The sequence below is a fragment of the Falco cherrug genome, chromosome 8 (assembly GCF_023634085.1).
Source record: "Falco cherrug isolate bFalChe1 chromosome 8, bFalChe1.pri, whole genome shotgun sequence".
Classification (NCBI taxonomy): Eukaryota; Metazoa; Chordata; class Aves; order Falconiformes; family Falconidae; genus Falco; species Falco cherrug.
In genome coordinates this window covers 60,071,253-60,095,440 of record NC_073704.1, presented here as the reverse complement: position 1 = coordinate 60,095,440, position 24,188 = coordinate 60,071,253, and the positions used below count along the sequence as shown (strand labels likewise).

Here is a 24,188-nt window from a genome sequence, read left to right as displayed (position 1 = left end):
GAGTAAAGCCCAGATTTGGATAGCAGCGCCCTTACTGAGAACTAATGGCTTCGTGATTTGATAATGTGAACCAGAGTAAGGAGGAAATTATTTTGGCAGAAGAGAGCCGAACTGAAACTGAAAGGTCAATCTATTTAAGGAGTGGTACCACAACATTACAGAACATACAGTTAAACTGCCTGCAGGACATACGATCTTCTGGGTGATTTTTTCAACAAGAGACATTGCAACAATTGGACAAATCAATGCATACACAAGCCTAATAAAAATCTCTATGTCCTAATAAAAACCTTTCAATCCTAATAAAGAATAAATAAATCTGTTAATAACCAGAACCAATACTGACCAACAAAAGAGAACCAGGACTGACGGCAATCCAAGGATTTCAAGTTACATTCCCATTGGGAGCTACCTGAAAGTCACAACTGACTTGTCAGACACGGCAGAGAGAGCTGGGATTAACTCAGCAGCGCAAGGCAAGGGCGCAGCAAGCGCGGGCTGCGCTGAAGGCTGTTGGAGCAGGATGGGCTTAATGTCCTTAAAGGATGTCCTTAATCAACTTGCTGCAAAAATACATGTTCCTACCTGTTTAATCACTAAGGTTCCCTCCTGCTCTTTTGAGAGGGCATTCAAGAAAGGGCAGCAGAGCCTTCAGCAGGAGAAGGGGAGAAAGGCTGGAGCTGCAGATAGTTCCCTTTCATGCCCAGGTGGTTTGTCTGCAATGTTTGAGTTACAGGCAACGTCAGTTGTCTTTCCCTACAAAGTCATGTCTTACCCAATGTGAAAGACATTTACAATGGAGATTTGTCTCCTTTTGTTTTTAATTATTCATATGCAAACCCATTTAGGGAGGGCAAGACGACCACGAAGGAAATGACATGTCAAGATACATAAACTGGTAAGGAAGACAAGTGAACCAAAGAGGGCTCCTCCAACCAAAAATATCTGCAAACAAATAACTTCAGTTCGCTATTCACAATTTAAGATGGATTACTTATAGATAAGAGCTGAAGAGTCGCATATGAACAGAAATTAGAGACTTAAATGATAACACATTAACAATGTTCGTACATCCAGGCTGATCCCAGACAGCGGGACATGCTCATCTCTGATGTATTTTTACCTAGATGAGCTGGAAGAAGCAGATTTTGGCTGCAGCTCTCCAGCTGATCAGAGCTGAATGCAATGCTTGGCACTGGAAAGCTTCAGCTCAGCCTCATTTTGTACCACTTACAGCTCTAACCAGCAACAAAAAAACCCAAAAAAACCCCACCAAACAAAAAAAACTTTTAAAGGGGGTTGAGGGGGAGAGCATCCAGCAATGCTTAGCTCTCTCAAAACTACCGGGAAGGACCCTTTCCCTGCCACAGCCCCACGGAGGTGTTCAGAACACAGACCTCCCATTTTCCCTCCCGTGAAATGACAGCCCCGATTAGGACTTGGCTACACAAACCCGATGAAGTGAAACTAAAACATTTCACAGCCCACAGCATTCCTGGCTCCCTCTCAAAACGCTGGCAGCCGGGAGAGGGAAATCAAACCCTCTAGTCCCGGGCTGAGCTTCCATCCCTTCATCTTCCTTCTTCCAGCTTTGCCACTTCAAGCTATCAGATAAGTACAAATTGCCCTTAACAGGCATTACTATTCAGTGTCCCAGGTGCCAACGGCTGTATCATCCGCACCCCCTGCCAGTGTGTCCCAATTTGATTGGAAACAGCTTTGGTAAGTGGCCTTGATCAGAGGGGTCCCCATCAGTCTCCCAGCTGAGAGCTGCATTTCAGCTGGCCCTGTTCATTAGGCTCTTTCTCCTTGGCAAGGGTAAAGCCTCCAGCAGAAGACATTAACAGCTGAAATCCAGGGCCCCATTCCCTGTTAAGTCAGGCTATTGCTAACTTCTACCAAGCACTGAGGGTTAAAAACTGAGAGAGCTTGGCACTGACTACGCCAAAGCCAGCACCCACCAGCTGTGCCCTCTGCATCCACCAGCTCCTGCTTCATCAGCGCAGATGAGCAGCAGAACGGCAATTAGCAGTCGCTGCCCATCGTGGGGCAGGATGCCTTTGCACACTGGGGCTTGGTTTGGGTTTTTTTGGGGGGTTTCCCTCCCTCCTCCTTTGCATTCTGCAACACCCACCCCAGACAATGCTTCCTTCACCCACAGAGGCTTAGTCTGACTCCACCCTGCCCCAATACAGACATTCCGCACACAAAAAAAAAAAAAAAAAAGAAAGAAAAAGGGGAGGAGGAATCTCAAAGACAACAGCACAGTCACATAACCGACTTGGAAAGGCTGCCAGAAACAGAAGCCAATTAGTGTAATTGCCAGCTTTCCCCCCGACTGCCTGGAAAAGCTCTCCATCTCTAGAAGTCACCTGCTTGGAATCACAGTCCCGTACTTCATCTGCGGTTCCTACACAAGCCCCACATCGCCGGTTCCACCAGCACCAACCGCCAGGCTCAGCCACCGCTCCCCTAGATGAAATGGAAACCCGGGATGGAGCATTCGAGGAACGACCATCTCAAAGTTTCCCAACTACTCGGACTCTTGTTTTGCAGACAAGCCACCTGGGTTACAAGTGGTGGCTCACAGGGGACTCCAGTGGAACCATTTGCTCAGGAGGGTGAGGGAATAAGCAACAGCTCTTCAGCCATTCCAACGTTAAAAAAAGCAATATTTACACAAGCAAAGCAATACAAAAAACAGCTAGGAAGGTGAGGAACCCTCAGAAGCATCCTGGGGTTTAACAACCTGAAGTTGGGTCACTTCAGCCTCCTGCTAAGGAATTCTCCTCAAGGTGCACGTTTGTTAGACATTTCTCCCATTCAGCAATTACATCATGTTCTGCAACAAGCTGCTGTCAGCTCCAGAGGGAAGGAGTTAAACCAGAATTCAAAATAGCACACCTGTGTCCCCAGCCAGACCAAAAGCACCCCTGGGGCAGCATAGCACCTCCTGCAACAGAGAGGGCACGGAGAGCCTCGCTACAGCCTCCTGCCTCCAACACCAAAGCATAAAGGCCTTCTCCAGACAAGCAGCACCCAGGCTTCTTCAGCAGCTCCCCACAGAGCAGACCTTACACAAGCTCTTCTACACACACCTCTGCCTTCCTGCCTACTTGCAACGAGCTTCGCTCCTGTAGCATCTTAATCCCTCCCCTGTATTTTAAAAGGCGAGGGGACTCAGGTATTTTAAAGACACCTGTACAGAACTCCCACTCGCAGGCTGAAAGGCAGCCCCCCCCACCACCAGCGTGGGCACGCACTGACAGCCCACCCCTGTGCCACACCTTCCAAGAACCAAGAAACAGCAAGTGCCATAAGACTCACCACAGCCACGGAGAGCACAGAGCCACGTCCCACCAGCCTGGAGCCCCTTCCATGATGCAGCAGCACGCCACGAGTGCAGGGTCCAAGTGGATCACCATGAGACCTCCCAGGAGCCCTCCCAGCCCCTGCTTTGCCGGGGGGCAGGAGGAGCCTCACAAGATGCACCTGGGACAAGGGTGGTGCATCAGGAGCCACAGCTGTGTGCAGTTACCAGCAACTGCAGGTGACAGCACTGCTCCTTAACGGGCTGAGTGGGCACGGAGAAAAAGCATGCACCAAGCAAAGCTCCCCTTTGCAAGAAGAGGGGCAACAACCCTCCTGCCTCTTCTGTTCCTCTCCCTGAGCTGTTCAGAGGGGAGAGATGCTCCTGATGTCCCTTCTGGCTCCTCTGCAAAGGAAGCAGCAGCCAGTTTGGGGGTCGTTCCTTGGTGCAGTGGGGATGTGGGAGAGGGGAGAATCTGGGAGTAGGGGCTCAGTGTTCCAGCTTGCAGCCTGCAGGCAGTGCCTCTGGAGCTGCAGGTGAGGTGGGGAGGTCCTTACCCCAGCCCCTCCAAGGTCACAGCCCTGGAGCAGTACAGCTCCACCGCCTCCCAGGCTGGCCACCGGCGCTGCTCTTCCTTCCACTGTGAAGAGCAACGATGAGCTATACCATTAAAAGAAGGGTTGCTTATTTCATCACTTTTTAAACATACATTTGTCTTTTTTTAAATTGCATTAAAGGCTTCAACAAAAATTAAGTTTTAAAGCCTACCAAGTATTTTTTTATTATTTTGCCCCAAGAAGGATGCTGTGAGTCATTTAGAGGTTCAGGGCTCCCTGCCGGGCTGCCAACACATCAGCCGTCAGCTAAAGAATAAAGCACTCCTAAGTGTGATGACGCTACAAAATGGCATTTTAGATCTTAAATGACACCGTTTCAATGCGTGCATTTGCTCTCCCTTGAATGCACACGATTTTACACCTGGGAAAAGGCAAGCATTTTCAGTGTCTGGTGGCAAAGGCCCAACTCCTCAGGGCATCGGCACCAGGTTTGACATCGCTGGTTCATTTATGGTGGCTCCGCACGGGGCTGCTGCCAGCCGCACTGAGCTCGCCCTGTGGAGCAGCTGAAATTCAGGGTTGCGATGGCACGTAGACACACAATAGTGGTACAGCCATGGGCAACACTTCCAAAATTAAGTATCAAATCCATTTTAAAGCAAAATAGCTAAACAGTCTGTTGGGTTCAAGCAACACGTAACCACCAGCTTAAAATCAGGACAGAGCCACCCAATGTCACCCACTCCCTGCAATGAAACCCCCCGGGGACGAGCTCTGGGCACAGACTGGGAGCCAGCCAGGGGCCGCCTGGGGCAGCGAGCAGCTAAACCTGCAACAGGCAAAGCCCAGAATAAAACGCAGGAAACGAGGACAGGCACTCAGCCACCAAGGAGCGGGAACGTGTTTGTTACTGCCTGCTCCTCTGTTTTCATTGCACTTTGCTTTGCCACTGAACAAACGCTACAGAGTATACACCCATATATAGGGGATTACATAGGGGATATATATATGTATAAATATATAACCCCCCTTCCTCCTTATACCACCACGGGGCTGAAGGAAAGAGGGGCTGTTCCCAGGGAGGGAGGGGGTTGGAAATGTCCGCTGACCTGATGGGGTGGGAAGGATGGAGAAGGGGTGCTTCCAACTTCAGACCCCCTCGTTAATTCAAAAAAATGAGGTTTGGGGTTTTGTTCTTGTTAAATCCCAAATCCCTACTTTAACAAAACACAGCCTCCCCCCCCCCCCCCCCCCCCCCGCCTTTTGGTTTTTAGGGGTTTTTTTTGTTGTTTGTGTGTGTGTGTAAAAGCGGAGAAGCCTGGCTTTTATCTAAGGCCTCAATGTGTCTTTGTGTCACTATAACCAAGGGGAACCAAACCAGGGGGGTGATGGCACTGCTGCCCCTCCAGATACTCCAGATACGTGTGTCTGATCACCTCCAGCGCAGCCGTCTGCCCCCGGCACCGGGACACGACTGAGTGCCTGGGGATGCTGCGAAGCACCGATGCACTCTGACCTTAACATCTGTGTGAAGAAACTGTTTAAAGACTGTGAATCTTTTCAGCCTGAAAATGAAATGGAGTTCCTTACAGTTTGGCTTAATTCACATTAAAACAACCCTCAAGGAACTAAAATACAGTGCTTTTATCCTTAAAGTCACAGTGGTCTGCACAGACTCCTAAGTCGGAGTTGAACACCCCTTCTTGGGGAATTTAATCATATCTTTGGAATTAAAGTAAGGTATTTATACAGTCCTGATCTACAAAATAGATAATCCAAAAAATAAAAAATAGAAAATGCAGCAGAAAAGCATGTGCAACGTCTGGCCAGGGTCAAGGCATCTCTGCCTTCGCACCATGCTTCAGCATGGGACTGGTGTGCGCCCAAGACGAGGGCAGGGGCAGACCCCCACACGGCGGTCACCCCAATAACGTGGATAACCCTCGATTCAAGCCCTCCAGGACTGAGCTGGAAAAGCTGCGGTTTAGGATGCAAAGATTAGGACAAAAATTTAAAGCAGCAAATGAACACAAGAAGTCCCTGCATCCGTGGCACAAAGGAGCATCATCGCCCACACCAACAGCACACAACCCACTACCATCAGCACGATTCCCATCTAATCCCCCTCCAATAAAGAACCAGCTGTTTTCAGAGAAGCCGACAGCAGTTGCCAGTAGCCAAAAAGGCAGGCTTTCTCTTAAGAAATAGAACATATATTTCTAAGAGTTCCTCATCAAGATCCATTTTTGCAATCAGCCATGCTCTGAAGTCCTGTGGGACGGCGCGTTAGTCTCTTGACAAGGTCTCTGCACAACATGGTTGAACATATTTAAATGTTTGCACAATAGGGACCCAGAAGCATCATTATTTGGTAGTAGTTACTGCCAAAGTTTCCCAAAATATGAAGCAGAACATATCAATACCAACTGTTCTCATCTTCCAGACAGATCTGCTGGGGAAAAAAAAAAAAAACCACAAAAAAAATCTGTTCAACATCTTGTCCAAGCTCTTCAATCTCTCTTAGCAGTAAAGCAGCACAAACCTGCTCGATCCTCCTGCACCAAGCATGCTGCGCGCTGAAGTAGCATGAACAGGGACTGCTCAGAGACAGCACAAAACGGGGAGAAAACCCAGACAAACTAAAGCTAGAAAGAAACATTTCCAGATGCTCTACACTGATAGACCTCATCTCTACTAGCATTTTTTTTCCAGAAGTCTGACCACAAGCATACAGATGGTTGGGAACTCCATCGAACCTATTTAATTTTTCTTTCTAAATACTTCCCTCTCTGTGTCACACTTTCTGGGAAGCTGCCCAAGAGCCTGGGGCATGAGGGGTAAAATCTCTATGTAGTGCACAGAGCTTGAGTTTAAGACGTCCACCGAGGGGCTGCTGCCTCCACGTGCTGCTTGCACAGCCAACGACCACGGTCATGCTCCAAAGAGCCTGAAGGAAAGGGAGGAATGTAGGATTTCTTGCAAGTGTGTAGGAAACATCACACGTGGGCTGGAGCCAAGTTCACCACTGGAGTTTTCTTGACATAAATGGTCCCAGCCAACTTGCAGCTAAGGGGACCTTCTGATGAACAAAGTCCCATGCCATCAGGGGTCAGTGGCTCTTGCCATGGGGTCACTCAGAGGGTTAAAAAGTAATTTGTGTTACACAGCCATCCCCAGGTAATCACTGGTTTTTCTTGGCCTTCAAGTGGTGGCATGATTGCAATCATTTTGAAAAAATAAACCATAAAGGGCAGGCATCGTTCAGCAGAAGCCAAGTTCTCTCAATGTCTTCAATAAATACATAAACAGACCAAATATAAAAGTGTGCCTGAAACATGACCAACAGCTTCAAACGCAACCAATGCAGCCCCAAATCCCCACCCAACCAAGACGAATGTCATGTCTTTCAGGAATATGTCCGCAACTCCAACTCATAGAAAAAGGTGGGCTTCTGGCACCAGATGAACATTTAGCCCCACGACGAGCTCTCTGGAGCACTCTCCGTGAGCACCCTGGCTGCACTCAATCCATCCCGCACATGCAGTTTTTTCTCCTTGCTCCACTAGGTCACATTAAAAAAAGCAGACGAGCACATACTAGCTGGGCAGGGGGCATTGCCGGCAGCTCTTGGCCTCGCTCGTACAAAAGGCCATGAGCTCAATCCATCTGCCACAGGGATGAAACCCAAGAAGCACATTGTATCTGCTCTGGCGGCCAAATTCCAGTGTCCAGGGGTACCTTGGCACCCGCATATCTTCTGCCACATGATAAAACAAAGACTGATGGTGACAAACGAAGAACAGGTGGAGGTTTAATTAGGTCACTAACCCGTGTGAGCGCAACCTGCAAGGCTGTGTTAACGCAAACGCTTGTGCCCACCGTGCTTGTGCTCGGAGAGCTGAGCCACAGCCTGCAGAGCCGATCGCCTCCCCCCGGGGTGGGATGGTGGTGGGATTACCATGGGATCATAGCTGGGAAATGACGAGACTTGTTGCCTCTTGGGTCCGATTTAGAAAAGCAGAAAGAAATCCAGCCTTTTTACTGTCTTGTTTTACCATGGCAGGACAGGTGCAATTAAAAAAAGATAGGCAGCTGATTCTGCCTCCTCGTGCTGCTTCTTGTAGCGTGTCACCACGAGGATCTGTCACTCACAGACCGGTGTACCTCGTGCACGAGCGTGGTGAGGTCAGTTCGATGGTCGGTACCATCCAGCAAGAACCCCAGCCTCTGCCACCCCACCCAGCACCCCAGGGCCAAGGGACCCCAGGGACCCCACTGCAGCAGCGCTGCCTCCTCCCAGGCGCGGATGGACAAACCCCTAGCCAAGTCCTCCACGCTGCCTGCTCTGCAAATAGCTCTTCATACAGTGACTTCCTACAGCCGGACAGGCCCCGTGAAAAATGAAGGTGCAGGACTCGGTCACACAGTCGCAGAACTGCCACCCCCCTTAACACATCTGGGGACAAACCGGCGGGTGTCACGCTGCCTTCCCATGGAGCAAAGTCTGGGTGCTCTGCGTATCAGACGTGCCAAGTAAGTTTCACCGCCGTTGCTGCAATAAAGGTAAACCCTGGTCCCATACCAAGCTCAGCAGCTGCTGAGGACTCTGACATAAGTAGGATTTTCATGATGTAAAATTCCCCAAGGTTATTGCAGCTTCAGCTACGAAACCCTTCAGCAAAAGAGCATCCCACCTCCTTCCTCCCCACCGCTGGCTCAACTGAACAGCTCACTCAAGCCAACTTCCCCAAAAGCTGTGTTATACAATGTTTAATGATCTAAAGACACTTTTCCCCAACTCGAAGGTGTGACCCACTCTTGTTCTCTGCCTTCACTGCCTCCAAGCTGTTCCTAGAAGTTATTCACCACATTTACAGGTTCCCCTCTTTAACCTCTTCGCATCTTCCCAGTGAACTGACATGTATTCTAAGGAAACAGACAAAAGTTTCCTGATCTCTCTCTGCTTTTATGGCTGAAATAACATCTGGAGCCTTAGGAATGATCCCAGCTGGCACACTTGGTGGTGCTTGGCTTGTGTTTTGGGTTGGTAGCGGAGGGGCAAGAGAGAAGCGCACCGATCCGCGCTTGTGGCTGGCATTTGGATTCACAGCCCTGTCCGCACAAGCCAGGCAAGCCACGCTTCTCAGTGAGCATCTGTTGCAACATAATCATTTGGTTAAAATCCTGTTAGAACTCTCAGCTACAGCCACCTATGGCTCTCACTCTCCAAGTCACCTCCCTCCCTCCTGTGAAAATACGGTGGTTAAAGGATGAGCAAATTTGGGAATGCGAAAGCATGCTATTCAGGTGCTGGACTTCAGAGGAATACATTCCTTTAAGGAAATTCTATTTAACAAGAGCTGAAAGGGACTCTCCGGCCCAGAAATCTGTAAAATAACCCAAACACTACTGATAGATTTGCCATTGGGGATTAATTCCAGCCTTTATTGGAGTGATATGAGTGACGGAGATATATCTGGATTCTTTGAAGTGCCCTACACCTACCTGCAACCCTACAAAGTAAAACAAATGACCGTGTCTTAGAGCAACAAAACAGGAGCAAACAAGCAGCACCAGTGTGAGAGCAACATTTCTGGTCTTATGAATGGCAAAACAGGTTTACGGATATCCAGGTTTATGGACAGTCCGGGACCTCTCGAGCAGGAAGCCAAGGGCAGAGGCTAGTGGGGCAGATGGGGCTGTTTGTCCAGCCTTTGGGCTGGCACTCCCTGGAAGAGCCCAGAGGGGTGGTTCCTCTATATCTGTTGAAGAATTAAGCGACACCCACCCAGCGCAGCAAGAACAGAGGTTAACAGACAAGTTAACAGCCATACAGCCCCTCTGCTCCAGCTGGATTTTGGCTGCCTGTTATCTGCACCTCCCCACCACAGGCGCAGGTGGTGGTGCTTCCTACGCAGCATGTATTTCTGCAACGCAAGTCATGAGACATCAGCCTGGAGCTTCTTGGTGGCAGAGAAATAAGGCAGCTTTTGCTTCAGGAACACATCGGCAGTAGCTGACTGCCCAAAACCAACTTCTGTGCTAAAACCTGCTTCTATCAACACTGCATTAATGATAAGATCAACCTAAAGCATGCTGGGTTTGCAACACACTCCCATCGTGCTGCACCCAGGACGGACAGGAGATGACGGCACCACCAGCTCAATGAGACGACACGGAGATGCAGCAGGTACCACGCCAACCGCGGTCTATTTTCAGTAATCAGCTCTGCAAAGCCAAGTCACTGCTCACGTGGGTGACATTAATCCATCATTTGAACAAGAAAGAGGGGGAAACCAACTGGAAGCTGATGGGAAACTCCCAGGTGAGTCAGTCCATGAGCATTGAACCAACCTGCTCCGGAGCCTCCTCTCTGGAAAGGCAGCGCTGAAGGGGCTGGCAGCACAAAATATCTGTGCCTAGATAAATGACTTCATATGTCGAGACAAAGATAAAGTTACACAGAGCCTCTCACAGAGGATATGGTCATCAGGTTTATTTTTGTAGTTTTCATTACACTCAAAATAACTTTGGCAGACTTAGAAAAAATAAATTTTCAAAGCCTTCCCCCACTGATGTCACCAGTTTTAATTAATTTTTGCTGAAGTGGTCTAAAGACAAATGCTGCTGGGAAAGGGCTGGTTCCTGGTGTACTGCTCTGAGCCTCCGTGTTCGAGCGCCGGAGCTGCACCAAACGCCACCAGGATAAATACTGCCAGAGTCTCGCTGGGAGATGGCTCCGGCCCATTTTCCTGCGCCAGTGGTTTTAAGGCCAGACTGCCTTTTAGCTCATGCCCCTGCCTCTGTGTCAGAGGCGCTGCCAGCTCTGGGAATAACACTGGTGCCACGCGATTTCCTGCCTCACAAAGTCCCGGCCACATCCAGCATTTAATGTCACCTCGGCAGGACATTAAATGTCACTGCTGGCTGACACAGCAGCTGATCCAGTAGGGTGTTTGGAAGGGTGCTGAGCTGAGGAGGTGCCTTCCCTCGGACGCCAGCGTGCCGGGGAGCTTGGTTTGAGAGCAGCCCCCAACCCCCCAGACTTGAACCTCCCCCTCGCTGCCTTCCTGCCTGTGCCCGCTGCTCCCCCCGCCGCCACGAGCAGGGGCGCCCAGCAGTGCCAGAAGCACCTCTGCAATCAGGAAAAGCAAACCAGTGCAACCAGAAGCCCCCCTGACGCTGCCATGACAGAGCTGGCTGCTGCCGCCGTGCCTGCCAGCAGCCCTCTCCAGACTCACAGCAACCCGCAGGGCCACGAGAAGACCATCCCTCTACTTCCAAGAGGGGCTTTGGGCTCCTTGCCCCTTGGCGGCTGGCACCCTGCAGCGCACAACACATGCACGAGTCATATGGCTGGGAGGAGATGCCAAACCAAGTAAGACTCCCTTCTCCTCCATTTATTTCCATCTACTTCAACCACTCAAGAAAACAACCACCAACCCGTAGGCTTCCATCAGCGGAGAGTCCTGAAGCCACAAAACATCTCACGAAGCAGAGCTGCAGGGCTCCCAAGGATGGGACGGGGACCCACCACTCTGCTGCTTTTCGGGACCTGCTAGTAAAGAAGATGGACGGTATCCGTGCCCATCCCAGGTAGCTCCCGGGAGAAGGCGGCTGGCAGCTCCCGCACATGTGGCGTGCAGACACAGCTCCAGATGTCCTCGGGGCCTTCCACAAATATCCGAAAGGGACTGAGGAATGGTCGCCAGGAAGGAGCTGATGGAAGGTAGCCAGCAGTAATTTCTATGCTCAAAGACCATTTTTCCAAAAGCTGCTAACATTTGTGATCAGATTGTATTTTTGAAGGGGTAACATTCGAAAACACGTTGAAGAGAAAGTAAGTGCCTGCATCTAAATGGCACCATTTGTCAAAAGTCCTTCCCAGCCAGTTGTTCTTCGTTATTTTGATGTTTTAACGCTTGGCTCCTGGCTCATTTTTTAAACTCCTGGCACCAGCTTTTCCGTGCAAAAGAGAATTCTGATTGTATGTGTAACTTCAGTGCAAGCCTGTTTATACTAACACTGTAATTTCCACATCCTTGCCTCCTGGGGGCAAAGTCACATCAAGAAAGTAAACCCTGCCGAAGCAAAGTGACTGGCAGGGCATGGGAAACTGAGGCAAAGAGGACTGAGGGAAATATTTTAAAACTTGGAGATGTTTTAAAGCTCTTTGTCTCATTCTAAATCATAGAAAGTACAGAAAAATACTGAGTTTTAATGGTTTTAGTAGACAGAAAAGTGTCTTTTGAGGTGACAGTGAGGAATACTTCAGACATGTATGCTCAGTAGATGCAAAGCAACTCACAAAAGCAGAGATCGCCACTTACTTAAAGAAGAAATACTTGCTTTCATTTGATATTTTCCCATATCTATTTAACTATCCTGAAGGACTCATGACTCAGAAACGTGTAAAAAGAGAGCAGTAATGGAGAGCTGCTATCACGCAAGAGTGCGAAACAAAGAGCCAGCCTCAACGGAGCTCAGCGCATCCCATTTGGCCTGCTGGAAAACATCTGCCGTTTGTCAGGACTACAAAGCAAGCAGAGCCTCTCCTCCTTGATCTCTAGCAATTAGGGAAATTCTGTTGTGCTAATTACCTGGGGAGACAACGCCAGGGAGAAGGCAGATAGCGAGTGACACTTGAAGACAACATTTACACCAGTAAAAATTAGGCAGATATTTCAAGTTGCTGGAAACCACAAAAAGTACCGTGCCAAACTTCCACAGCAAGCTGGAGAAAGTTGATCCCTGCGTCTCAGTTAGGGTAAAAATGAAAATTAAAAAATATGTAAAAAAATAAAATTTGTATAAATAATAACAAGCGCAGCAAGAGTGCCTCAGGAGCTGCCGACTCTGCAGAGGTAGGGAGGATTTTAAATGATCGGCTTCCCCAAGTACACATGGTTTGAATTGCTGAGAAATGGAGCAATCCGCCGTCCTGCAGGCTGGAGTACCACTCCGCTCGTCCCGCTGCCAAGCCATTATTGGGAAATATTTGTCACATATTAACTGGAACAACACATTACTACACTGAACATTTAACACTGTTTTGTAATATATACATACATACAAAAGCATATGACACTGTCTTAGCGCAAGCTCGAGATGAAGACGGGGATATGCATCATCCAGCAGCCAGGAAATTTAGAATTAAGGCTCCAAAGTGCAAAGCCTGGGGAGGGGCTGTTAAATAAAAAGGCACATGGGAACACAATGTGTACATTGCAATAGGCAGTGCAAGAGCAGCCGAAAGAGCTGGAGACTTCACACCCTCAGTCTACAATACAGCAAGGACCAGCTGCTGGGCAGGGCATTTTCTGCGGACTGCGGCTTGGTTCAAGCCTTTTTTCACTGGATTTAAAAGGAAACATTTGCTCCCAGGCTCTAGCATGGTACGTCCAGCACCTCGAGCTCTGGAGGGACCTTCTCACAGACACTGAAGACTTTTGGCGTGGCAAATACTGTATTTAACAAGAGCCTTTTGCACCTCAAGCTTCAAAAGACTGTGCTTAAAAATACAAGGGAGAAAAAGAATAAAAAATAGTAATAAAAAAAATAAAAAGGCAGCCAGAGGCCACGCAACTGGAAAACTGAAAAAAAACCAAACCTGAAAAAGTGTTTGCAAGCATGGAGTTCTAGTCTTGCTTTCAAGCCTTCATCGGCCCAGGCTGTCCTACGTGCCACGCAAGCAAGTGTTGCTGCACCTGCCGGGTTTGGTGCGGTAGCGAGGGCTGTGCGGGGCCGGGAGCCCCCCGAGAGGGAGGCTGGCCCTACGGGGCCCCTCTGCAACGCATCGCAGGCCTGGCTCAGGGAACGACAATAATAAAAATATTAAGCTGCTGCTTCACAGCGAGCCAACATATGGGGACAGCCTGTCCTGGGCTTGCCTGGTGCCAGCGGCATGCAACCGCTGTGGCCCCCGTCCCAAATAGCCAGGGGGCCGAAGGGCTGCGCTCCTCACCGCAGCGGGGTCCCGGCACGGCACAGCCCCGCTCCAGCTGCCCCCAGCCCCCAGCGATGCTCTCCTCACCCTCGGCCACAGCAACACCCAACCCACGAAGGAGCCAAAGCCACGCGAAGCTGTCGTCATCGTCTCCCCATCGCTTTGGCTGCAGAACTAACGCCAAACCAGCCAACCCACAGCCGCGCGCAGCCGCCGAGAGCGACGGCGGAGACACCTTTTCGCAGCCTGCCCAGCGTCACAGTCGGAACAGTCATTATTTTAAGCTTTTTTAAAGAATTATGATGATCTTCCTTGACGATGGGATGGCTCCAAGGCCCTGGCGAAACGGCCGGGCCCCCTCTGCTGGCCACCAGCCCCCAGCCCCGCCAGCGCCGCGTCCCACCTCAGAACAGCTGCTTGATAACCCCGAGCCCCAGAGCCAGATAGGTGACTTACTGCAGAGCACAAAATGGGTCAGTTTTGTTGTTTTTCCTTTGGGGGGTGTGTGTGTATTTTGTTTTGTTTGAGTGTTTCACAAGCACTGATTCAGGGCTTTGCTATAGTTGAAATAACTCGAGCCTCTTAACTTTTCAGTGGATCATAGTCATCCAGTCCCAAACTGTATAGCAAGTCAATTTCATCAAAGCAATCCCCTAAAAACAACTGACCCCACCCTCTCAAACCCCAGAAAACCCCCAAATGAACTCGCTTCAAGGAAAAATGGGTCTTGTTTAAAGCCAGCCCAGCTGGCCGGGCGAGCTCTGGGCAGGCAGTTTGCCCCTGGCCCTGCCTGTGGGTCCTGGGGCAGCAAGCCCCCCCCTCCCAAGGAGGCACCGCACCAGCATACGATGCAGGCAGCACCGCCATCGGCAGTGCTCTGGTGGGCTTGCTTTAAATCCAGCAATAAGAAGGATGTCTTCTGCTGCTTAGCAGGGTTTCTGGAGGAGGCCAGCCCCCCAGCCCAGGCATTCAGCATCCCCACCAGCTTCCAGCTGCCCTCGGGAAGCAGGAGCGGGGCTGCAGCCAGGCCTGCCGATGCTGGCCATGCTCCCGGCTCCCTGCCCATCAGCAGGGCTGGATCTCTCCATCTCCCCATCCCCTCCGCAGGGAGAAATTTTCTTTTCCCCAGGGGCTGCTTTTTTGACACACACGGGCAAACTGAAGCTTAGCTGTGAATTTGCAACCTGGTGTAGCTCTGCAGCAAATGCCAGTGGGGGTCACAAGCTCTCAGGATGTTTCTAGATCAAGCTCTTTAACTACCAACCAGAAGGCAATTCAAGCCTTCTTCAGGAGAAGGAGGAAAAAAACCCACACACATGTAAAGGTTCCTTTGATTTGCTCAAAAAATAGCCAAAATGCTTCACAACAGGTCAGCAGCACACCCTCGCCTTAGCACAGTGCTCCGCTCCCCCAGCGGTGGTAGCCAGGAGCAGCCACGGATGCAAAATTGCCTCCTCACCAGGAAATCACTTCTCCTTCCTTCGGCTCACAAATTCGTTACTGATGACGGTAATGAGTATTTCAGCAGCACGTGGGAAAACCTTCCCCCTCCTCTCTTCCCCCCATCTCTCAAACATAGCAACTGGCAAACCCAGTGACCCGGAACAGAATTGGGACTTTCCTGGCCATAAAGGAGCCTCTTCAATCCCAATTGCTTTCTGCAGAGCAAAGGAAAAGCCTCTTGACCACTTAAGCACATCAGTAGTGCCCCGGCTGCCCAGAATGGAGCAAGATGCAGCCTGCAGAGCTCCGTGAGGCTGGTGGCTTGGTTGGGTCTGTGCATCAGAAGGGAGAAAACTGATTTGGCCACCCGAAAATAAGCTGAAAACAAGCATGTTTTGAGTCTCAGCTGACGCGGTTTGGTGACAAGGCGGCAAGGCATACGGGACATCCATAGCAGCGTTCTGCTAGAAAACCAGCAAGTACAACTGCAGCCGCACATTTAAAAGCATCATTACTGAAATGTTTCCGAGGTTATTATGCATAAACTTATGGGCAAAAAGTCCATCTTTTTTGTGCTGTGAGTATGGACTAATGCTGTGTGTTCTGGTAGGATTCGTATCCAGGGTGGCAGGAAAAACTCAGACTGCCCATTTGCCTATTATGCATCTACACGTAGCACTTAATGTTGGGGGTTTTTTTCTTTAAACCCAGAACTGAACTATCTGCTGCTTGCAAAGCTTTGTAACAGGCCTATCCGTTCTCCCCCATCAAAGCACTGCACATCTTTCACCCATCTTCTGCTACTTCTGTGGAAAGAAATAATAATAAAAAAAAAACAGAAAGGAAAAGGCTTGAAGTGCCTCAGCCCAAAGTCATTCATGCCATTCAGTATGACAGCAGCGCACTTAACGGAGCATTTCTATAAATGAGATTCCTTTACAAACTAATCTAAGCTGTTTATTGTTTCCAAGGAGCATGCACTTCCACAGCAGAACAGGAAGTTCTGACAGTTTAAGAAGTTCATTAAACTCTGGGAGGAAATTTAAACAATCAGTGACAGCTTTCGTACAGCAAGGCAGCGCTGGAGAACTCGCTACCCTCCTAAAAGGCAGAGAGGCTGCAGCTTTTAATTATCACACTTGCATTAAGCCCCAGCGATTTTGTTACTACTTCTAAATTGTTTTGGCCCAACACCCAGGGCTCACAACAGAGTGAAGCCATTCACTCTTTTATTCTTATAGCCAAACATCGCTTTTGTCCAAACCTCAAACTCCTTTATCTGTAAACAGGCCAAAGCAAGGCAACGGATGAAGTTAACACTCTCAAGCACAGCAGAGTGCTTCAGCGTGAAAAAAAACCACTTCTTAAGGCATTTTCCTTGTTATGGAGGAATATATAAAATAGGAGAGGAGAAGCTCAGTGGTGTCGGTGCAGCGAGCAGGCGGCTCCCGGGCAGTCTGGCGTGGGCTGTGCCGGTACGTTTGCACCTACCTGGGGGGCACATGCAGTCTGATGGAGCCTCTCTCGCCGTCCGCAGCTTTGCTAGTCCTTCACCCAGTTTCTGTTTGGAGGAGGAATAAAAACAGCCACTTAGAAAACACGTTATATATATCTAAACGTGGGTGCCACGTGCATGCCAACAGCCAAACCATCCAGCACGCCTCCTTCCAGTGAGAGGTAAGGGTCTCATCCTGTGGCCTTCAGCCTCTTTGGGTAATACCCCGTGCCACAGCAGCACACAAAATATTAAACGTTTCTTAGTGCTACTTAGCAAGTCTACAACCCTCGCACAGGGCAGGCAGATTCCTACACGGCCCAAAAGCCCCGTGGGCTGGATTCATCCTGAGCAGCTATTACCATCCCGTGTTCAGATGTCAGCATCATCTTGGCGGGTTTGGTGGCAGGAGAAGCGCTGGGGGGAGCCCCACTGCTCTGCCACAGCCCACCCCACACAGGGCAAATGCCCTGGCAAAGCCCCACTGCAACCGCCAGCAAAGCTGCTCCCAAACACCCTGCAGCTGACATAGCAGGGTGGTATCTGCACAACAGAGATGACCTGATTTGGCTGATTTTGTACTTAAAATTCATGCTATGCAGGCTCCTACAGGTTTCCTTAGGAGAGGGTTGAGGAAATGACGGCCAGTGGGGTGGGCACGGCCAGCGAGATGGAGGTGCTCACCCACCCCCAGGTCCACCCAAAGCCCCGTGTTTCCATCTCCACAGTGAAAAACTCGTCAGTGGGGCAACTAGAACACGTCAAAATTCACAACACTAAAGCAACGTGGCATATTGCAGACAGATGTGAGTGCACTCTGCCTGCTCTCTAAGCCAACCAAAATGTTTTGCCTGCATTTAGGACACTGCCAAGCCCAAGTTAATAAGCCCTGATGACAGGTAAGTTTATTAGCTCAGGCACAGCTCCGTGGCTGGGGCAGCCCAGCAAGGGTGGGAACACCTCATCCGCACCCACAGTCATCGCCTTCAGGACTCCAGGAATGCCCTGTCTCACCTAAAGCATTTACCGAGAGGAACCAATAATCTGATAATTTCAAAAGAGAGAAAATTCAAAGTACTTATTGAATTAAGGGTGTCCAGGCTTGAATTTTATACAGCTGATGACCCAGTCTATGTTCAAATATTTGAACCCTGTGGACTATTCAGGAATTAGGCTACCTGTGAATTAGGTTATCTTCCTTTTATTCCGGGGATTAAGTACTTTTATCTCTTGCTGAAATCTTATGCATTCCTCTCCTAGCTGCTTGGGTGTGATGCTAAGAGGTCCTGAAAGTATCAACACTGTTTCATAGCACCTGACAGAGAAGTTGTTCTACGGGAAGTATAAATACCAGAACAATCCCAGCTGCCTTCTGCAAAACAGAGGCTTTCCTTGAGAAAGAGCAGCAAAAAAAGTATCTAATTTCTGACAGCCACCTGCAGTCTGAATGTTGGAGAGTGGCTCCATTTTTATCTGTTTATTTTTAAAGTAATTTGGATGATAAAGATGCTCGAGGAAATGAAAATAAGCTCTTCCATCCTTTTAGTTCAGCAGGCATCACTGGGAACAGCAGAGGAGATCTGAATCCTGGAGCGAGGCCTCTGTTCTCCCATTGAATTGTTCTTGTCATGAAACTGATTAATCTGGACACTCTCTGCCTACCACGGACAATAAATCCTTTGTGAACAAAACGGTCCAACTTTGTTTACAACAACTGGATGCTTCTATAATCCTCCCATTCCCATTTTCCCTCCGGTATGAAAACGACACGCTTCTCGTTGGGGCTTCTGATGGAGAGCAAGTGGAGATGCTGTCACGTTCAGACCGCGCCGTTGGAAACGTTTCGGAGGGCATCAAAGCAGAACCCTGCAGCACGTCCCGCTGAAGGAAGAGCCAAGGGAAGGGCAAGGTCCTGCCGTATTAAAATCAGCGATTTCTCCAAAGTTAGACGGATGCCTGTCACAGGGCCAGAAACTAAATCCGAGTTGTCCAAACTGGCTTTCTTTGCCTTAACTACACGCTCACCCTTTCTTTATTGTTTCCTATCCTCTTTTACTTGCCAAACATTTAAACATCCCTAAAAGGAACAGAGCCAGCATGTTGATGTTGTATTTGCTGCTCTTTATACACAGCTTTGCGATAAATTACAACAGCAAACCCCTAGACTGGTGGATGGAGTAATGTTTTTTGGGTAGTAACAGAGAACAAAGTATGCTGGGTCATGCACAGAGAGCGTATGCAGCTTTGGTTTCACTTCTGAAATATTGTGGTAAACTTCAAAGGAGGACCAACGCAGAATTTAACAAAAAAACTGACCCCAGCCATCTGTTGAAGTTCATGACAATGGGAATATTCTCTGGCTCTCCAGAAACTCTCAAGCACAGAGAGGACAGAACTGCCCGATGAGCGAGCGGTCTTATGTGACGGAGAGGAGGCTGGTCAAGAAACAGTTTCTGAAACTTCAACATCAACAAAGAAGTTCATTTAAAATTACTATTAATGGATAGCACAATCGCTACCACGCATTCCTTGAATCTGTTACTCGTTTCAAAATTTGTTTTCAGTATCGACAAAAGTTTGGTCGTACTAAACGTTTCAACAAGCTCACTCTTGCATTAGAAACCCAATTATGTGGTTTTGCTTTATTTTCCTCTGTACAATCTCCATCTGAGCGTTCCCAGTACAAAACAAGCTTTCCACACTTAACTAAATCTCAGCAAGAGGTTGCACATGATCTTAGGCAGTGCCACAGAAACCATTCCCATTGCTACGCACATTTATTGGAGTAATTGGAACAGAACCGCTGCCACGACTGGCAGGCTAATTCCTGCCTGGAGAAAACACGTTAACTAGATTCTGTGATTATGCCTCGCAGGCACCCCTCTGGTCTGGTATTCAGGGTTTTCAGAAAAATATTTTTTGGCATTTCCCTTTTATCAAGGCACATCAATGCAGCTGAGTTTCCAGGAGAATGGACGTGCGCGGCGGTTCCTCACCAGAATTCCAGCAGTAGCAGGCAGCACGAGGGACCGAGGGACCGTCTCGCCGTCCCCCCGGAGCTGCCTCCATCCCCCCTGGTGACCCCAGAGCTGCTCACAGCTGGAAGGCGCTGCGTGCAAACACATTTTTGCACGATTGAGGCTTCACGGCTGTGACAATTGTAATGCAGCGCCGTGTTGTGACCCCAGTCTGGCCATTAATAAAATCCCAGTATAAAACCTTCCCAGATGTTGGGATCAATCACTCGGCACTGTCCTGCGGCAGCCCTGCAAGCCGCTTGGAATCTTGCTGCACTTTGTGAGCCACTGTTTACACAACCCCAGCAACTCAACTGCGGGAACCTTCAAGGGATGGGAGCCCTCCCCGCCTCCCCACCTGGAAAAAGCCCCTCAAGGGCTGCAAAAAAGAACTTCAACACCGGTGTCCAGGGAAAACAGAACCCTGGGATCAAGCGGAGTACTCCCATGGGAGATTTGGTTTAGTTCTGGAGAAGGGCATCCGCGTGGATAATTGTTCTCCAAGTAGGAGAAATCTTTCGGCACGGAAATCTTTACTGAGTAATTCTAGAGAACCCTGGGACTGAAGGTGAAGGCACTAGTTGCTGGTCTTCTCTACCTGCCATGAATCAGTTCAGAACTTCTGGGGCACATGATGCGCCCCAACAGACGGCGGGATAACCGGGATCACGTTCATAAACTTCTAACAAAGAAATTATAGTCCATTACATCAAATGTAACCAGTACCTAAGGACTCGGGTTACCTTTGCCAGTGAATGCAATGAGGGGAAAAGCCGCACGTCCCCCGACATCAAGCTGCTGGCCTTTGCCCCCGGGCACCCCCCGCTCCAGCCCCCGCGGGCTCTGCCCCGCGGCCCGACTGTTGGCGCCGGCAGCGGCACGGGGACCGCGCTGGGGAAAGGGAGACGGTATCCCGGGGAGAAGAGGGGCCGGTGCGGCGGGGAGCGAGCCCCGGGCTGGCCGTGCCGGAGCGCCCCCCCCTCCCCGAGCTGCCGGTCCCGCCGGTGGGGGCTGCGGGGCCGTGGGGGCTGCGGGGCTGAGGGGCCGCGGGTGCCGCCGGCCCGTGGGCGCCGCCCGCCCGCGCCGCCACTCACCTCGCGGAAAAGCTGCTCCACGCGTGGCTGCAGCGCGTCCAGCAGCGGCCCGTGGCCGCCGGCCCCCCGCTCCTCCAGCGCGGCCAGCCGGCCCTGCAGCTCCGCCGTCTTGGCGCCCAGCAGCAGGCAGACGGCCACGGCGGTCAGCGAGAGGAGCAGGCAGAGCGCGGAGGTGGCGGTGCCCGCCGCCGTGGCAGCGCCGCTGCCCACGCTCATCGCGCCGCGCTCCGCGCCGCTGCGCGGGGTCCCGCTCGGCTGCCGCGCGCCTGCCCCCGGCGGCGCATCCAGCGCCCGCCCCGTGCGCTGCGCGCCCCGCCGCGGAAGTGGGGCCGGCAGCTGCGGAGCGGCCGCTCTCCTCCGCTCGCCCCGCCAGCCCGGGTCTTAAACGGAGGAAGCGGGGGGTGGCGGCTCCCCCGCCGCCTCCCCCGCGCTGGGGAAGGGGGGATGCTCCGAGCGCGGCCCGCCGCCCCCCATGGGGGATTACGCGGAGCAGACCCCACCCCCGCTGCCCGGCCTCCCGCGGGGACCGCTCCCCCCGCGGCGCTGCGCTGCGGGCGGCCCCGGTGCGGGGCACGGCCAGAGCCGCTCCGGGGCGCAGGGTGCTCGGCAGCGGCGGGCGGCCCCGCTCCAGCCGCCGGGGCGGGCAGCGGCCGCGCAGGGCAGCCCGCAGCGCAGCGGGCGCCCTCCAGCGGGAGCGCGGCGGCCGGAGCGCGGCCCCCCCGGACAGCGGCCGGCCGGGCGCTGCCGGGGTCCCCGGTGCCACCACGCGTGCCCCACCAGCCCCAGGGAGCCCGTGGATGAGAGAAACCAGCCACGCTCATGCGTAAGCACCGCGCCCCCCAGGCCGCGCCAGCCGCCCTTGCCCTAGCCTCGCCGTTACCGACCGCGCCGCGGCGACTCTTCGCGTGCCTGTGATGCGTCCTCGGACAGCTGAGCGTCCGCCCGGAGCCGGCATACACATCCAAACATACTCCTGGCCTCCCGGCCACAGACCCTGCCCTTCTAGGCGTAATTCCTACTTTTAGAATAATGAGTGAAGCCTAGGACAGAGTTAGAAAACGCTACTGCGAGTAGTGTCAGTGTCTAGTGTATTAACACAACGCACCATGTGCGTGGCTGCACCGCGGTGTTCAATAGACACGCTGCTTTTCCATAGCCACTGTTCCCAAACCCGTTAGCCAGGTAAGTCTGTATCATTCACTAACAGCTATTCCCTGCCCTCCTCCACGTGCCCGAAGACACAAAGAAAACTCCAGGTTGTCGTAAGCAACCTCTTTCGTTACCTCCTGCTCCCCCTCTCCTTCCGGAGCGTGCAAAGACTTTGCTTACAAGCTCTATGAGATTGCGCGCACACACACACACGGCACCATCACTTCGGGGGCGCTTCCAAGGTGCAAAGCATCTGGTCCTAGAACGTGTCCCTGTGACCTGAGCCCTCCTGACAACCGAGAGCGCTGGAGACGGTAGCAAGAGGCAGGAGTGATGGCTGCGGCGGCGGCTAAGCCCTCTGCCCCCCAACTCCTACCACCTTTCCAAGGAAGTCTAACCCTCAGCTCAGCCCTTACCCTGCCCGGCTCCCGAGGTTCAGGACCTCATATGGTTGCGCTTCAGAGGCAAAGCCTGGCCTGTTCACGGAGAAGGCAGCTTTATTCTGCCCCACCACCTACGGTCAGCAAAACCTGTACCTGACCCTTATGGAAATGCATACTGCTGGGCTGCCTGGCTGAACCATTCCGTTTCACACATCGTATTTTTAAGGTTCAATAGCGAACAATCTCAAGTGCAGAGGAAGATGTGAACCGACGTCACACCAACAGCTATAAGCAGTTCATATTAGCTTGACTCAAACACGTAAGGATTATAAACTGCCCTGATTGTATTCATATATTAACAAGGCAACAGGGTGTGTGAGGATAAAAATCTCTTCCCCCGCATGACAGAACCACCGAGGGCAGCCGGAGAACAGCGTCAGCCCCGTTACTGACAGACCCCCCCGCGCCTGGCTGGTGCTCGACTGCCAACAGCTCCCTGCGCCCAGGGACCTTGGACGCCTGCAAAACTGCTTGGCACCTGGCTGCAGATGCCATATTAGTCTTGATAGTGTGGGTTTTTTAAATTTACTGCGGAAAAAAAGTGAATTTAAACAGGTTTTTATAATGTATCTGTCTAGCACGTATCTCCTTTAACAAGTGCAATGCACTTCAGTAACTACATCAAGGCTAGAAGTACTCCTTAAGCCACAGTAAGTACAGAGTCTTTCCCTTTCTGATTTTGATAGCGCTGGTTTATAGTTACAGCTTTATAGTTATAGCAGCATATAAACTTTTTTTTACCCCCCATCTGCCTTTGATTTGCATTGCTCAGCCAAGTCCTTGCTTTGCCTCTGAAGGTACGGGATGGAAAGCGCTGTGGGAAGCAGCAAGGGAAGGAGTTCGCTCCTGTCCTCAGTCCTACCAAGCTGACCTGGACAGTACAAACTGTTACGTTCTCTGTCACACAGAGACAAAACAATGATGCAAACGCGAACATCCTAGGAAGGGGAGGGTGTCCATTATGAGATATAATCAGGCACAGGAGGTGGCACTGGTTACAGAAGATAAGCTTTCAAAGCCTGTCCCAGCTATATTCTACCGCCAAGTCAGAGATAGGCGCGTCTGGAGCCTCTTGCAAATTAAGTCCCCTCATCAGTGGAACAAGGACATCAGTTTGAAATCTTACTGTGCATTAGGACTCACCCAGCAAGCACAAAACCTCAAGTCAGGCTCCCGTGGAGCTGAAACAATTTACTGTTTCCTCCCTTAAGAAAGGCTTGCGTGGTGAAGTCAGAAACAAAGTGGCCAAAATTTACTTAATGCATCTCCAGACAGCCCGAACGAACCCCACCATGGAAGCTTCCCTCCCTCCAACTCTGCAAGCCTGCGTTAAACTGATGAAGAGAGCACTGAACAAGACCAAAAAACCATCAACTTAAAAACACAGAAAAGCAAAACCTATCAGAGTGCATTAATGGGGTTGGGAAAGCAGTACCATTTTCACCTCAACTCAGCACGTGAGTTCAGGAGTCACAAGTGGAAACCCATCCTCCTCCTCCCGATACTATAGTCTGATGACAGTGTTTCCTCGGTTGCCAAGGTTACTAAATTTATCAGCGATCAGAGATCAAGCTCTACAGAAATATCTATCTGAAGACTTCTGAATGATCTTACTACTATTGCAAGAGAAAGGCTTAAATATGCCACGGTTCTGTGGCAGGCAGCATTCCTCTGCATTTTTCTCTAGGGGCAGCGCAATCCTTCCAAAACCTTTATCATGATAATGCTGATCCT

General features: G+C 50.9%; 1 protein-coding gene across 1 annotated transcript in view; it reads right to left on the bottom strand.

Annotated features, from left to right (window-relative positions):
• Nucleotides 1–21,476, bottom strand: part of COL23A1 (collagen type XXIII alpha 1 chain) — a 189,091-nt gene extending 167,615 nt beyond the window's left edge. The window contains exons 1-2 of the mRNA XM_055718132.1: nucleotides 20,863–21,476; nucleotides 16,748–16,817 (exon numbers count right to left, since the gene is read on the bottom strand). Coding sequence (XP_055574107.1) covers nucleotides 16,748–16,817; nucleotides 20,863–21,078 — 286 coding nt within the window. The 5' untranslated portion in view covers nucleotides 21,079–21,476. The remainder of the gene's footprint in view (nucleotides 1–16,747; nucleotides 16,818–20,862) is intronic.
• Nucleotides 21,477–24,188: the final 2,712 nt, after the last annotated feature.